We start from the raw sequence: 17,786 nt of genomic DNA on the forward strand, positions 1-17,786 counted from the left end.
GTGAACGGCTCCAAATTTTCTTTAACGGAGAGTAGCCAGACTGATCTGCGAGTGAAACCTTGAAAGCTCGCGAGATCATCAACAACAATCACAATTTGTAAAAACACAGGCGATTGAAATTCCTTCTTTCTCCTTAGCAGAACGCATTTAAGCAATTTTAGCAGACAGCTCAGTGGTCAAACACTCAGGGGGGAAGGGAGTTCCCAGCCAGCTTTGTAGTGAAATAAAAAAAAAAATATCCACCTGATCGTGTGGTTATAAATCCTATCCTTTTCCTAGGGACCACAGGGTGACTTCACACCTATATGACACACTTGAACCTGAGGGCATCTAAAAGGAAAGAAGGAGGAATATCTTTCTGGGCATGGTGTCAGATGCTCATTATGAAATATTCATAACCTGAGACCAGAGCCACAAAAGATGGGCTGGCAGCGTGTGAGGATTTGACTTGCAGAAATGAGGGTGTTTAAACCACACTGCCCGCTTTCTCTCATCACAACTTGTCACTCATATTCAATTCATTCACGTCACTATATCCAGGCTGAACAACGCAGAGCCATCTGCCATTTAAACACACACATATTTTATTCTGTTTAACACTAAGAAATTAAACAAAAAAATGAAAAAACAGACATAAATAAATGCATTTATTCTGAAATAAATTCATACTTTATACAGTATGTGGGCAATTGAACTGCAGAATATGGGTGAAACAGGACACTTTCTTAACGTCTGAAAACGTATAGAACAGTGGGTTTAAGAGTGTTCTGGCTTTGATAAACAGTTTTAAAAATATTGATCAATATTTTAACAAAATATATTAGACCATTCAGAAAACTGAAGAAAGGACTGAAAGAAAGAACCTGTGTTTCTGTTTTTTGTTTGTTCAATTGTCTTAAACTGCAGACCTGCCTCAACTCTAACTGGCCAACTTTGGTTTTCACAGTCCATTTTGAATAGGTCTGCTCGTAAACAAACCTTTTTTTATTTTTATGTTTTTGGTGTTTGGAGCTCTCCTTTTTCCAGCAAGAGAAAAGAGTTTCTCAGTATTTTACACTTTCATGAAGTACACAATATTGTTTAAATTTATACATAATAAAAAAAAGGTCTTTTTTAAATAGCAGCTCTATGATCATGCAAAAAGCTAGTCAGTAATTACAAGAAGTGTTTTTACTGCTACAATAACAATAAACCTGACATTTTCGACATCTCGTATTTTTAAATAAAAGTTACGGTAGTAACTTTTTTTTAACCAGTATGATAGACAACCTTCTCATAAAAAAAAACTATATTGAATGAAAATAATTAGTTCAGCTGCCTATTGGTGGTTAAATCTCATCAGAGGCTGATCATATGGGAAAATTGTGCTTGGCTTTCAACATTTTTTATTTTTTTGAATTCAGACTGAAAGCATAGGATAAAACAGCCATATTTCCAACACACTATTCTGGATTAAATAAAGAAAAACAAACGACTAACCTGAAACATCCAGAAACAAATGACTGTGGATGTCTCTGCAGAGCTGGGTCAAAGACATTTCTGTTAGTACAGGCAAATATAACATGTTTAGAGCTAAACTCAAATTTAAAGACCTAAATTTCTTCATACTGTGAAGTTTCTATATGTATTCACTAGCAATGCCTACATGGAACAGCATAGACATATTGCATTGATGTCATGATTCTGTTTAAGTTTCTTTTTGAGTTTTCAGTTATTGATGTTATTATGTTTTGTTTGTCATTGGTTTCATTTCCATTTTGTGTTGCAGCATATTTAAGTGGTGTTTTTTTTTTTTGAGTTTCTCTCTTTTGCCCCTTGTGCCCCTCTCCTTTCCCCTAGCTCCCTTCTAGTTACTTCTAGCCACACCTGCTCCATATCAATTAATTACCCCATTCTTTGTTCTGTCCACCATATATACACCACCTGTGCAGGTGGTCTACTTCAACATTGAAACTTCAAAAAAAATTATTTTTTTTTCTCCCTCTGCATTTGGGTCCACAACAGCATCCACCAACCCTGACAATTGACCTCTGCAATAAGGTGTACATGCAAGTGTCATTTTGCTCTATAATGTAATTTCTTCCATGTTATAGAACTACATATACTACACATGACCACTACACTGTGGATTTGTCATCATAGATGTAACGTGCCATTAAACCTCAACACCTCAAAAAATGTAGCCTGTACAGGCAAAGATCTTCTTCTCCAGGTTAAATTACTATAATTGTCTTTCTATTCATAAAAAAAAAACAAGACTTATACCTTAAATACTTACAAACGCATTCTAATCTACAGAATAACTTCACACTGTTCTAACCCACAGAGATGAGCCTCAAACTGCACTGACAGGAATATAACAGCCGTCTTATATGTTGAAGTTATAAACATTAACAGTAGCTAGTGTGCATAATTCAGGGGAAACAGCATTTCTGTTAAACTATTGCCATGACCATCAGCATCCAATTCAAAAAGATCTGGGTTGTAATGTATCAAGCTTGCATACGAACAAACCTGGGCCTAAAACGTGTGCACGCCACTTTCCATGCAAAAGTTGCGATCTACTAAAAGCAAACTTGGCATTAAAAAATGCCCATTCCCTCAAGCCAGTTCTGACCCAGGTGTGCTCACAAAAAAGGGAATACAGTGACAAAGACATTAAGGTGGAGTATTAAGGCTAGATTAACCTTCAATTTCCCTTGATATAAAACATTAATCATAGAACAACATCATCATAAGCATCCAAAATCATATTGTAGTTAATATTTACACTGGTGAACTAACTATACATGAGTACAGTGAAATAAATTAAGCCAACTATGCCACCGATCAACACATAAATGTAACAAAATGTGAAGCTTGTTGCAAACATTTTGATACCATTTTGAACTGTGCCTGATGGATGCATCAGCTCTGCTGGAGAACTATAAAATGGAAGAATCAAGGGGCAATGAATTTTCAGGGATCACCAAGACTTCTTGCCATAATGATGACTGGCTTAAGAGAACATTAAGCTCCCTAGAGTGTTGCTCTTGGATTACCATGCTGAGCTAGGAGAGATTGGACTGCTAACCCGAACCCACACCAGCCCTGCCCAACACTCCTACACCAGTGTAGAAAAAAATGATGGCTGATGTAGCCCATATTAAATACTGTAGAAGTGAGTTATGCTGGAGTTCTGCTAATCCAGAATTTCTTATTCTTTTTTTCCTTCGCTTACTTTGCACTTTGGGGTTCCTGACAACTATCCATCACAAATTTCCCCACAACATAATCAACAATTAATTAACTCTTTGCCTGAGGCCACTTTTAGGTACAAAATGATTCGGTGAATTTATCCATGAATCTGAGAAACCCAAGTCACCACCAAACACCATACCTCTTGTTAATAAAATCAGTCTATATATCAGAACTAAGAAGTATTATGAATTTACATTAATGTTGTGGCACCACTACTGTGGCTAGCAAACATATTTAGACTCACCAATCTCAGTGACCAACTCATTTATTTCTGCCTCTGTTAAACTGATTTTTTTTTTGTCTCGTCCCTATGGTTGCCAACGATAACCATAAAATTAATCAACATTGATCTGCTATTTTATTTAAATACACAACAACATTATTGCAGTGCTCTGCATAAACCATTTTTGGTTGAATATTTGCAAGTAGAAAGCCAAACACGACGCGGACCCTTGTCCGCACAGGTGTGATTTATCCAGGAAATCTATTTGCTGATGTGTTTGGGCATGGTGTAATAAGTCTGAAATATCTTTTTTGCAAACAACTTTCGGTTTTGAGAGTACAAACTATTTTAATATAGATCCCATGAAATCCTTAATAAATGAGACCCTTGAGCTTTTTGCCTCCAATAAACGGTGGTAAAAAGTACAGTTGTCACAGTCTTGGTTTTTTTGTTTTCTTTTGAGTGTTCAGTTTTACTTTGATCCATATTTTCTAGTTTTTTGGTTTAATTCCTATTTTGTTGTGTTTTCTGGACATATTTGAGTTCTTAGTTTTTTCTCTGTTGCCCCCTTGTGTTGGTTTCCTTTTCCTTAGCTCTTTCCCTAGAAGCCTCAGTTCACACCTGCTTCCAATCAGCTCGTTAGTCCTCCCTTTGTTCAGTCAACCATGAATACTCTCCCTGTGCAGTTCCTCAGTGATGGTTCCCTGTCTTTCCTCATCTTACCCTGGCTCCTCGTGATTGTTTTCCCCTCAAGTCTCCATTGTTCTGGTTTGTGTTACATTTTAAGTTGGATTTTGGATTCCTGCCTCTGTTAACTGTTATCACTAATTAAAAATGCAAGAACTCACCTCTGCCTCCCTGCCTCGACATCTGGGTCCTCAAAACCTCAACCAAACCCTAACAACAATAGGCCAATAATGTAAAAAAAAAAAACTAGTAATACTAACATTTGTAAAACATACATAGATTGATAGATGAAATACACTGATCTTTATTTGTTTTTTTTAAATAGATTCTTATAAATACATGCTTAAAATCCCATAAATGTATATAAGTTAATATGCAATTTATACAAAAGACAAAGCTTTTTTTTGCAAACTATTTCAAAGTCTATTGTTTACCAAAAGTAACATTACTACACCTTTAAACAACTTATGAAAGCCTGAATGCAAATGTCACAAATTATTAAAGCTCTGATAGGTTAATACAGAATATTCACGTTTAATAAAAGCTGGATGTGCTTTCTTGTTTTCTTTAAGACCACCTAAACTACACCAAATGCACCCAGGGACAAAGATCCACATGTTGGGGACATATCATGTAGTCTGATAAAATAAATGGACAAAAAGAGTCCATCTTTTGATTTGGAAGAAAAAAGTGGGAAAGCTTGAAAGCCTGACACCATCTCAGCTGTTAAGCACAGGCGTAGCAGCTTTATGTTGAGTAAGTCTGATGCTAGAGCAAGGCCATTTGGAAAAAAGTTCATCATGTTAAAATACATATTTAGATTGATCCGAAGCTTGAAGACCGGTCAAACAGCGGTCTCCAAAATGTGCTATAACTTTAAGCAGACCACAGAATTAGTTATACCTAGTCATGTTTTCAATCATAGGAGACATAAACAATAAATTTTGGGCTGATATAAAGAAAAGTGACAAAAAACACATTGTTACAGTGAAAACAAACGTCTTATTTAAGCTTTTTTTTTTTTTTTTAACGTTTGGTGACAAAGATGTAAAAAATATGTTAATCTATGAATAATATGGATATAAAAGTGCTTGTTAAAAGCGCAGTTAAGCTGATGAGCTGCCTTTTGAGTCACTAATTTTTACTGGATATTGAATAAGGTTAATGTTAATTCAACAGAAAAATATTTGTGTCACCCTCTGCAGTTTATAGTTGTCTAAACATATAAAAACAACAGAAATAAAATTAGAAAAATAACTCACTACCATCACTCTGCGCATCATTGCTGAAGACATTCCTCTCACTTTTTATCATATATTCTCTCAATAATGACGAAATACCTTTTAACTCCTCACCCTGAGTTAGCATCAATAATTTATTTTCATCCGTTTAAAATTTAAAGCGTGACACATTAACGTCTTGCCACACCTGCTCCTTCACACTGTCCACTCTCCACTGGGCTTTTTTTTAAAACCCCAGTCCCCACCTCTCTCTTAGTCTCTCCTTGTGCTTTAATGAAGACGATGACAAGTCCTTCTTTCCTCTGCTGAACCGTAGTTGTTAAACCAAATGACGGCTAAGGAGGCGATAGACCACATAATGTAAGCCATCGTCCAGACGTTTCCAATTATGCATTGGCCTTAATTGGTGACCATGGCAAGAATGAGTAATTCTTCATTGGTGTGCTTCTGCGGCTTTCTAAGCACAGTGTTGGCCCAGGGAGGACTGCAAGTCAGTGGGAATGGAAGCTGACAGAAAATCCACATGCCACGACCGATCTAGGGGAAAGAGGGCATGACAGCGACTAAAAGGTACCGGGGCTCGGAAGTACTTCAGGTATTTTCCCAGGGTATTTTTGTGCCTATAATTAAGCGGCCTGCATTGTTGTGGAAAAAGCCCATTGTCTTGACAGGAGTCTGCCATTGGACTTTAGGTTGAGATGCGTTGCAAAACTCTTCTTCCTCCATCTTTTTTTTTTCACACTCCTCCAGCCCTCTGAGACCAAATTAATTTTCAAATTTTAAGCTTGGATAAATCCAGTAAGTTAGATATCCACGGATCTTAATGCCACATAGCCCTCAGAGTTTTACCCACACGTTTTTTTGTATTTATACCTCACATCCTCTCTTTAGCCCACAGAGATTGACTTGGAGCGACCAGTGTTATCTCCAGAGAGGCAAAGGTTGGTGGGGGGAAGGGGGGTGAAAGCCACAGATTTGTCCTTATCTATTCTGAGCACACCTAAAACAAATTAGACCTGGCTGCTGCTGCTTATTTAGCTTCCCCACTCTCATTAAGGGGCTGAAATCCAGGCGATCTTCCTGGAGGTCCTGCCTCTCTACCATTTTGGGGTTTTGTCTTTTATCACTACACCAAAGGTTTACAGACAGACATGCAGCCTTTTCATCTCAACCATTTCATGCAATCAAACCAACTCTGCACAAATCCTGAGACTGGAAGAAGGAGCATGCCTCTCTGCAGTGGGATGCTCTTTTCCAACACATCAGTTGATGCTGGCCTTTGGCTTTGTTAATTGAAAGAGTTGAAACCCTGTGCTCAGTCTCATCCTGCTCTCTCAAAGACCTTAGACTGCTTACAAATCAAAACCTCTTTATCTTTGCAATGGAAGCTGATGCCCTTAAATTCTGTTTCATACTGTGTATTGTGTGTATAATACCACATTGTATTTAAAGGAGGGATACGTGACACAAAATTAACAATTAATGATAAGAAATGTTGTTGATTTCTTCATTTCCTCAAGCAGAAAGATCCTGATATCTTCCATAACATATCTTAAAACAAAATCACTTTTTACCAGCAAAAACCAACACTCTCCAAAAAGTGTCTGAGAAGAGAAAATTAACCACAAGGAACCTGATTCCCTCCATTTTCATAAAAAAGATCCCTTTAATGTCAATAAGTACATAATTTACTGTTATCTGATCAATAACCAAATTATGAGCATATTAACATGTTAAAGATAATGTTATCTGGCTTTGAGCAGCTTTTAATGAAGGTCCTGATAATGCTACCAAATCAGTATGTCAATGCCACCATTATAATTCATATTTTATATAAGGAATAGAGAAAAATATAATAATACATTCGACTCAGAAGGAAAGTGGTTGTGAATTTCTGGCACATCTATTTGTTCTTTTTTTTTTAATATTATATGTTAAGCAAAATAAACTTCTTACACTACTCCTGCTTTCTTCATGCATATGGAAACTATAAACAGAGTTTCTGAAAACCATTTCCAATGAAGTCTTTTTTAAATAAAAAAATCCTTTTGACTAAATGATCTCGTGAGAAATTATCATCCATCCAACTTCACACATGACCAATATCACTTTGTGAGAAGGAAGAATTATGTTTATTTTAAGAATATTTAAAATTAACAGCGTAATACAACATGAACCATACATGATTTTGGAGACTCATGAAGTGTGAAGATGTTCTCCATGTGTGAAAGCCTGCTTATTGTCATTGTTATAACAACCTACTTATTTAGGAAGAATGCTTTAGATTCTTTCAAAGACTTTCTGATTTTAGCCCTGTTTATTCAGAGTACAGTAGTCATGGTGAAAGAAACCTAACACTGGTTTAAAAAAGCATTAACTATAGTAAAGAAGAAAAAGAAGACTATATTATAAGACACTAAAAACAATAAGACACAAAAAAGACATTTTAGTGAATGGAGGGTAACAATACCTGGGAAACCAAAATGTGAATTTTGCATTTAAAATGCAATGTTTCAATATTCTGATTAATACTGATATTATAAAAAACTCAATATTCCATAATGATCAGTAAATGTGTGAGTATACAAAAAAGTAGAAGGTGCTGGTTTCAAAACAGATAATGGACTCAGGTCATATGAGCATGTTATGTAGAGTCCTTCCAACATGCTAAGTAAATCATAAAAAATAATTTTCTCTTGGTCACGTTAGTTTTTTTTTTTCTTTTTGAGGCACATCTGTCAGTTCTGTGAAAAATTCAAAGTTAGAACGTGGTAAATAGGTTAAGCTGAAAACAAAGGGAAAATCTCCTCCTGCGCTCACACAGTATAGCATGTGAATGTTAATGCGGGACCTTTGAGCCATCTGAGCTTGAGCTATGCAAAGCTAACTGCTCGGGAAATGTTAGGTTAGATGAGATTCATCTGCCAGACTAATCCATCCCAGAGCCTGAGAGCAGCAGCAGGAGCAGCAGCAGCAGTGAGACGTAGCGGGATCTGCTGCAGAACGGCGTAGCAGTGACATGGGGCAATTCTCCAGGGCCTTGCATTAGTGCGCTAAATTAAAGGGGGTATTAGATTAAATTGGCTCTCCGATTTCAGGGGTGTGAGTAAAATTCTGATTTGCATTTTCCACCGCTGCTTAAGATATAATTAGTTCAGGGTGATTCCCATGTGGAAAACATTGACAGGCAAATCTAACTGGTTGCCGGTAGCTTATCGTCTCTTGCAAGGCAAAAAGGTACGCTCAGCTCATGTTTAGAGTGTTACTGCGTGTTTGTGTACCTCTGTACCTGTGTGAGAGGGAAAAGGGTGCAAGACAGTATACATACAGTACCTGAACGCTGTAAATTCTGCATCTGAGGTTACAACAGCACTTGGTTCCTCAACATTTTCCAACCAGATTGCAATGAAATTTGAACACCTATTACAGCAACACACTATTGTCATTGACGGGAACATACAGGATGATGTACCTTGGAAATACATTAGCAAAACCTGGATCTTTTTACATTTCATCATGATGCAATGAAAAAATGTGTTTTATTTAGATTTTGTGTGACAGACCAACACAACTCAGTTTAAAAATCTTGAAGCGGAAGAAAATTGCAGATCTTGTTTTCAATATCTTTTTTTTTTTTTTTTTTTTTTTTTTTTTTTTACAAATAAAACAACAGAAAATTGTGACAGAATATGTTATTTGATGCTAACTATGACACTGTAGCTAGGATCCTTTTAAAGAAAGGCATCCACTCAACATGCTGCCGCCATGATAGGAATGGTGTGTTCAGGGAGATTTTCAGTGTGATCTTTCCAGGTAAATAGCCATGTCCTGGTAGGTTTGCACTTTTTGTTATGCTCTTTTTATTTTCAGAACACTGACTGAACATAGCTGTATGAGATTTTCATAGCTTAGGACATTGTGTATGACCTAACTCTCCTTAAAACTTCTCCAAAACCTTCTTGTTGAACTTTATCTGTGTTCCTTGGTCTTTATTATGTTATGTTATTATGTATGTCCTCAAACCTCCACTGCTTTTATAGTAAAAGTGGATTGATACCAAGACTAAGCATGCATTTTTACCATTTAGCTAAAGGCATTTTTTTAGTCTCACATTAAATTTTATTTAGTAGTATAAAAAAATAAATACTTTAAGAGCCACACTCTTTAGATTTATTTAACAATCTACCAAAACAGTGCATTTTGTAGATTAGAGTTATGTGCTGCTCTTTGTTAGTATGTCACGTACAATCTAGTGAAATACATTAAAGTTTCTGATCGTAAAGCAAAACAAGGTTTAAGGGGTATTAATACTTTTGCGCAACGCTGTATATGAATAGATTTAAGATAGATTAGAAATATCCCTGAAACTAAAGCTTGAGCTGACACACCTATTGACTAAAAAGCATTTCCGGCAGCTGCCCCTGTAATTACAAATGAAGAGCCAAAAATAACAATTACTGCCGGAAAAGTCCATCCTATGAATTACTGAAGAAGGTACAGGAGATTTTAAAAGCAAGTTTGGGTTTATTCAGACGCTTCACACCCTCACTAATTCCACCCTTCATTGCAAATGGATGTTTTCCAAAAGCGAGCCTCCCAACGGATAATAAACGTGAATCCATCTTCCTGCACACCTGTTTGGATGCACCTGTTTGAACATGAAACTGACACATCTGGAGCATCCACAATAAACCACAAGCAGTATTTTTCCACACTGTCCAGAAGTCATATATCTGTTTAACTCTATTTACCTCACAACGAAGGAGAGGCATTTGAAACCTGGACACTGTTTTCAGAATTTGTGCAAAAGGTGATGATTTTAGGATCTTTTCAGTTTGTAATTTACCTTCTAACCTTCATATGACGTAAAAAAGTAATTTCTTAAGCATATTCAAAACTGCTACACTAGCCACACTAGTAGCCATTAATATTTTACTAAAAAGGTAAACCACAAGACACGTTTAGCCATTATATATATATATATATATATATATATATATATATATATATATATATATATATATATATATATATATATATATATATATATATACATATATATATACACATGTACGCTATCTCCTCTTTGCTCTGGAGCAGAAGGACGCTGCATGTCTATATGAGAAATCCCCGGTGAGTTTTGAGCCTCATTGAGGTAAGCAGAGAGAAAATAGAGCAGAACCCTGATTGGATCTGATGTATCTTATGCAATTTCTTGACTCTTTTTTTCAGGGGGACACTATGTACGAAATGTTGTCAAACAGTTAAAACAGTTTAACAAGAAAAAATGTGAATGACCTTCATGCTAAGATAGATAGTTGAGAACAAGCGTGTAAAGATTCCTCTGTGGTGGATGAAGAGAGTAACCTACAATATTTAGCAAGTCTAGGTGTACAAAAAAAATCTAATTTCAAGTTTTTTTGGCACCTGAGCTCAGGTCACAAAAACTAGTTCTTAAAGCAGCATGAATTCTGTGTTTTGTCATCATTAGTATTAGTATATTGATGTCATTGATCACAATATTTTTTTTTACCAGCTAATGATTAATATACTAACAACAAGTTTGACCAATAGATTTTCAGTGGTTGCAAAGGCTTAAAAAAAAAAAAACACTGAAATCAAATTTTTTAAATAAATATGTTTCCGATTCAAGTGTCACCAGCTACATCTTCTTACAGAACAGACGCTGAATGCCACAGTGGACACAATAAAATCACAATAAGTCCTAGATAATCCACTTTAAAAAATGCACAAATTCAATCACTCATAATTTGCTTTCTGCCACCCCCTGTGATGTGCAGCCCTGAGCAGAAAGCCATGCAGCCCAAATCAAAATCTGCCAAAAACTGAGGTGCTGACTTCAAAGTAGGTTTGTATATCAGCAGAAGACGGTGAGAAAGAACAACCTGTATCATATGGTTGGAAGAGTAAAAGTTGCCATGTTGTAGATTAAATGTATCACAATTAATAGTTAATGAACCCCAGTATTTTATAATGAGTCCCTCTCTGCTTTTTCTTTACCAACTTTTTTGTGTTAAAACTGGTGCTATGGTACAACCAGCACCAGTCTTTTCTTTTTTTCTCAGTTCTTTTCTGTCTCTGACACCAATAAAGTAGTGTTATCACAGTACAGACTCTAACTGGGCTCGATGAAAAGAAAAGTTTCTATTGGTTCCAGGGGACGGTCTTCTGGAGACCAACCACCATACTGTCTCACCATGTTTTACATTTCCCCAGTTTGGACATCAAGACACAGACTTGAGTTAAGTCAACATGCAACACTGACTAATTTTACACTACAGACTGGTAAACCAGGTGAACTGTGTTTGAACAGTTAAAAATTCCAAATATACAGTACAATATAGACATAATCAACTGTATAAAGTAAGAACACCAAGCTGGGCATTTGACTGCAGAACCATGTTTCTGTAAAACCACTTCAGCTTTGGCATTCGTGACTGTGATCAAATGAAAATTACAGGAAGAGGTCTCCTTTTCCCTACAATTGTTTTTGAAAAGTTTTTGATCATAGGAAAGCATTTTAAAAGTAATTTAACATCATATTAGAAAACAATATCTTTGAACACCACCTTGAAGATGTGTAGTATAAATTGAGCAAAGATTCTGACTGATGTCTTGTATTCCCTGTTAACAAATGAAAACATAAATACTGTTTTTCCAAAAGTAGATTAGGTAACACTTTCTGATTAACCCAGTTTTTCTCTCTGTGTAATCACTTAATTAATGAGCAAATTATCTAAGCCCCAGGTTGCATCTGCTGGAAATTCATCTATCAGGCTGCTGTAGGCCGTTGTTTGATTCTCAGGGCAAAGAGAAGCATATTTACAGCTCAAGATTCAAATTTGGCCTTTGCACTTGACGCCCAAATGTCAGCCAGGAAATAAATCAGCTTAAGTGAACCTGTATGCCTTCTCTGCCTTCTTGATATGCATCATTTCCAGAGTGATCCACATGCACTGCATACTGTGTACCCATACTTCAATCAGTTCATTCATAATGTGTGGAAGGGGGATCCGTTTATGGGATTAACTGCCCCCCCCTTCCCTCGCCACCATCACCTCCCGCACACACACTCACACTGTGGGCGGTGGAGGGGGTGTTTTGAACAACGCCATCAGCAGCTCCACCATCACTCTCACGATCTTTTGGTGGTCAGCGGCTGAGGCCTTGTGGGATATTGATTCTCCCCATCCAGAGACGGCTCCATAATTGGTTAAAATGACCGGGTGCGGAGAGAGATGGCTCTCTGCTGAAAACCATTTCCCAGCCCTGCTTGGAGCAGAGCCAAGCTCGGGGTTGTTCGGATGCGTTCCAGCCCCAGCCTGACTGGCAGCAATTAGGGGTGTCTGAGCCAAGCTCAGCTTGCGCTCCGCACAAACACCCCTAATTACTGCCAATTAGGCTAGGCGGGTAGGCAGATTTGAAAAAGCAGGGGGATGTTCAGGCATGGGTGGGCATGGAAACAATTTTCAAGGGCTTAGAACGTGACTGGATGAAAAGGTTAATGCTTTGGAGTGTGAGGGGGATAATGACAAAAGAAGGGGAAGCTGAGCCTCCGTTCTCACCTCCAGCGATGATCCCGGCTTCTTCTTCAACTCCTCACATTTCCTAAATTTGCAGATCTGGTGGCCTGTTTTGCGGTTCCGACAACTGCTGCAAACACCACAGTTGATTAGCCGCCTGCAGGGTGCACACACCCCACACCTTTTCCTTTTCTTCTTCGCTGGGTTTCCACTGGATGCTGAGGAATTATTCTGTGGGCAGTCTGCCAGATTGGCAATTTGAAACGCACTGTCTGTAACGGCTGCTGAGGCTGCGGGGGAGTGAAGGGCTGTCATGACGATGACCCCAGGAGGTAATGAGATGCCCCCTAAAGCCGGAATAGCGGAAAAAGTTCCAACGCGTTCCGGGAGATTCATTATCTCTGCTTCAGCAGCGCCGCATTTCAGCTTGTTCATGCATTCTCCTGCTAAAGGTCTGCAGTGTTCAGGGGATAAGGTAGAGAGGAAATTATTATTTGCCATTTGCAGCGTCTCTGGCGGCACGCCAGGCTTCCCCGGCCTCTGGGAGTCATTTCTATGCATGCTGGTCCTATTAGGGTTTATTGCCGCTGATTTCCTTCCCCAGAGCATGGCGTTATCACAGTTCCAAGGGGACATACCAATTCTGGCACTGGGAAAAATGGGCGTTGTGATACGGGCAATTTTTGCAGTCTGCGGAAATGCGCCATTTGTTTTGTAAAAGTTCGCAAACGACCTGTACCTTTCCATTTCTGCATTATAATCCAAGAGCTGACTTAATCCACCGTCCTGAAGATTATCCTTCTGCAGGAGCGAGACGTCTGCATTCTGTCCATTTTCAATACAAAGCGCATTGTTTATGTTAGACATGGCTGGAGAGTTCTCGTCAGTGTTCAGGAGGACAGTGTGAGGATGCAAGGGCCTTTGTGGAGCTGAAGCTGTTTAGGAACAGTGAGTTACCATCCTGGTTTGTCTTCTTCTGTGCAAAAAGCAGACAAAAGAGGAGAGATAACAGTTACATGTAAAGACAAAGAGGTAAAGATCTAATTTGTAATCAGAATTCAGTTCTAAACATCAACTTTCTCTAGTAGCTGCAAATGTGAGGAATGCTGACATGTTTTTATGCTCTCAGACTCTTAACAACAGTCCAAACACACTTGCATCTGGTGACAAATGAATAAAACATAAGGATGTTGTTAGAAATAAACAGATTGTTGTATCGGATGCAGAATCTCACCATTTTGTGACATGTTGGTTTAAAAATATGAAAAGTTACCTGAATTTATTTAATATGTAAAATTATCTTCTACAGGACGCAGAGAGGACATTTATATGGCACAGTGAATATATATCAATTGCATCTGCAGTGACTGCAACATCAGAGGCGGCCCCATCCGTCTAAACAAGACCCTTGTTGGTGTCTCCTAAGAGCACCTGGCATTCATTCATGGCCACTATTACAGTGACAACCCTCAGTGATGGCCAGCGCTGGATTTACAACCAGATCATGGACCAGACCAACCACAGAGTCTGCTGCCTGAGGATAGATCTGAATGTGTATGTGTGTATGGTTGTAGTGGTGTTGTGGGGGTCCATTTCCTTCCATTGCCTGTCCAACCAGTCTCTCTCAATTTGGTTTCCACAGATAAAAGCCCATTAGACACATCTCTCCCTACTTCCATTAATGTTTTTTTTCTGGGCTTTCCATTTTAATTGCTGATCCTTCGCTGGAATGGTTAAGCATTTCAAATCATATCCATATCTTTTAAGAGAATATTATAAATGTAAACCCAGAAACCTGGGATCCACCCTTACAACAGATGCCCCAAGAAATCAGTCATAACTGTAATCTGGTGGTTATTATGCTTGAGCGGAGGTACTCATAAATGAGTTAACAATCACAGTCTAAGAGATCTTTCTCAGTTAGCTATTTACTGAATCGCTGCTGTGGTTAAAATTCAGTCAGAAGAAGATCAGGACATGCTGTCATTCAGTAAAACAAAGAGAGAGAAAGATAACAGGAAGGCCAAATATATGGAAAAAAAGGAAATTTATTAAATCCTTCAGACCAAAACAGTTCTTTCAGTTGTTGCACATTTTAGACAAGCAAAAGTCAGGATGCGTTTTTAGAAAACTCGCATTGAACAACTGTCTCTAAACATGGGATAAGGAATACACACAGTTAGCACTGCTAACCATAAAACTCAATAGGCAAGTTTAAAAAATGTATCTCTTTGATCGTTTTGTCATCATTTCAGAAGACACACACAGACACGCATCTCAATGTGACCTCTGAGTCAGGCTTTATAGTATCAGGTTCTGGCTAAATTTTTAAATGTGATTGGATTTCACAACATGTGTTGAATGGGTTTCCATCACATCTATAATGCTGGTGTTCCTCAGGGCTCTTTTCCTGCGGCCCCTTGTGTTTCCTGTGTACATGCCTCATTCTTTGGCACATTTTGAGGACTTTAACAATATTCCTTATCACTCTATTGTATGAACATTCTAAGCCATGTGATCTCTTTAAAGCCACATGTAAGATATAAGTGCTACATATATTTAAAGAGTTTGATACTTTTAATAATATTAACCCTCCGGTAATGGAAACTGTTGGTCTTTTTACGTGTTTAGTCTATAGCGTTTACTTTGACTAAAGTTTTTTGCTGGACGTTCATGTCGAATATTTCAGTCTCTCGTGTTTTTACCATTTATTAGAGAAAGGTTTTATTGGTCATGGTCTGTATTGAGAATTAATTTCATTAAATAAAAACAATTATTCACCTGGCAGAAAAAAAACCTAAGAGTATCTACACATTTTTATTGTGTATCTCTAATTCTTGTGGATGACATTATTTGAGTGCATCCTTCCTAAAACAATTCATAGAGGGCAAATATATTTCTTATTAACCCACAACTCCCATATAACCACACAGTCCTTGCAATGCCACAAGAGCAAATCCTTTGGTTTTGTTTTTTCTGTCTCTCTGAGAAATTTAAAAGTTATTGCACACAAAATGTGACACCAGAGTGCTGTGATCAATCCCCTACACATTTTCAGGTTCAGTGTCGACCAGCAGCCACCCGTAAACAAAACCTCTCCGGCTTAATGATCAGCACCTCCTCAGGGTCATTATTACTTAATCAATTCACCCCTGGAGCGAAATACGCAGCCCAAAGGCAATCAAGTCACGGACATTGATTTTTTCCGCCTGTAAACAAAGTTTCCAGAGACAGAAATGTTCAATACTTGGAGCTGGAAGGAGACAGACAAGAAAGAGAGAAAAGGGGCAGGATAAGGAAGGGAGAGACAGAGACACAGGAAATAGCAGATATAAAAATTTAGAAAGGATAAAGATAGGTAGATATTCAGATCAAATGTCAAAAAATAAAAAAATAATAAAATAAAATGAAGTAGAGTGGTGCAACAGTGTAATAGCTGAACATTTCCATAGAAATGAATGCAACAGGAGCAGAGACAAGGCATTCAAAATCGTCTAGGTGTCAGAAGCGACAGGAAACAGAGAAAAAAGACAAAAAAAGGAGAAGAAGCATCACTTACCGGGTTCCTGTTGAGACAAGGCTCCCAAGATGCTACCAGCCCGCCACTGTGTTACCGCACATTACTGCTGGGCGATATGTGGAGAGAGGCAGAGGGGGACTGAATGCAAAGATGCGAGAAAAGACGCACAGAGGAGCCGCCTGAGGGCAGCAGAGCCACCGCGTCTCTCTGTCAGTGTGTGCGCTCAGATGGCTCAAAACAAAAGGAGCATTTTTTTTCTCTGTGTCGTTTCAGCCAAACTAGTAAAAAAGGTGGAAAAGTGCAGAAGCAAGTCAAAAAGGAAGAGGAAAAATGTGTTGATCGCAGCGGTGGATGTATGTGCGCCCCTTTTCCTCCCGTGTTGCGCGTCTGCCTGCTCTCTGCTCGGTCCGCGTCTCCTGTCGCTGTGTGTGGCTGATTGGTGCTGAGGTGAGGAAGCAGGGATGTGGACACCTACTGATCATTGGCTGGAAATTACTATAGAAACACAGGGGAGGAGGGAGGAGGGATGGAGCTCAGAGGGGCGCATCTAGACGCGCTTTGACACAAACATTTTGTTTCATGGCGGGACCTTTAGCGACGAGGAGGAAGCGGGATGTCATTTTTAATAAGGCTTGGTGGTGGTGGTGGGGGGGCTTGTCCAATTAATTTAAATGGAGCTGAGTTGTGATTAAGATAAAATGCCTCCGCCGGGTTGCTGCCCCCCTCCCTCCTTCCTATCTCCAGCCATAATTATGGGCTCCTCCGGGACCCGGGGCGTTATAAATCTCGCCCATGCCTTCAGATCACCTCCAGATGACAACCGGGTGCTCCTCCTGGGATATTTATTCCTAGAATTCCCCCTCATTTGAAAGGTTTAACTTTCCTTCATGTTTATTCATTTTTTTGGCTTGGTCTTGAAACATAACTTTTAAGTTTTAGTGAGTTTTTTTAGGAATAAAAAGACACTAATCAACTGTGAGATTTCTTCCTTCAGCCATTCAAAATTTACACCCTGAATATAACCTATTAGTGACCTGTAGACGTTGATGTAATATTCCTGTGTTTGAAAACCAGTTGAATAGTTAGATTTGGTTAAACAGAGTATGACTGGAGGAAAAGCTTCTGTAAAAGTCGAGATGAAGGAAGGATAAGTGAAGGATGCCTTTCATACTCATCCAGTTCAAAAAAAGACAAAAATTCCCTGTTTGACTGTGGATTCCTCTCAACTTATCTGCAAATCATTGGGCTCTCATCATTAATATTAGGATTAATATAATACAGACATTTAAAATGTATTACTATGAGCGAAACAAATATTTGAACTTCTCCCC

The 17,786-nt window shown here is 38.3% G+C and overlaps 1 protein-coding gene across 2 annotated transcripts in view; it reads right to left on the reverse strand.

The window, feature by feature from the left end:
- cxxc4 (CXXC finger protein 4) overlaps window positions 1-16,910 on the reverse strand; it is a 43,986-nt gene extending 27,076 nt beyond the window's left edge. The window contains exons 1-2 of one of the 2 annotated variants that reach the window (XM_015392228.1): window positions 16,495-16,910; window positions 12,978-13,908 (exon numbers count right to left, since the gene is read on the reverse strand). In XM_015392228.1, the coding sequence (XP_015247714.1) occupies window positions 12,978-13,802 (825 nt within the window). In that variant the 5' untranslated portion in view covers window positions 13,803-13,908; window positions 16,495-16,910. Of the gene's footprint in view, window positions 1-12,977; window positions 13,912-16,494 lie in introns of both variants that reach the window. The other variant, XM_015392227.1, reaches the window with a different exon arrangement.
- Between the last annotated feature and the right edge of the window lie 876 nt (window positions 16,911-17,786).

Source organism: Cyprinodon variegatus, unplaced genomic scaffold, assembly GCF_000732505.1.
Source record: "Cyprinodon variegatus isolate N-32 unplaced genomic scaffold, C_variegatus-1.0 Scaffold579, whole genome shotgun sequence".
Classification (NCBI taxonomy): Eukaryota; Metazoa; Chordata; class Actinopteri; order Cyprinodontiformes; family Cyprinodontidae; genus Cyprinodon; species Cyprinodon variegatus.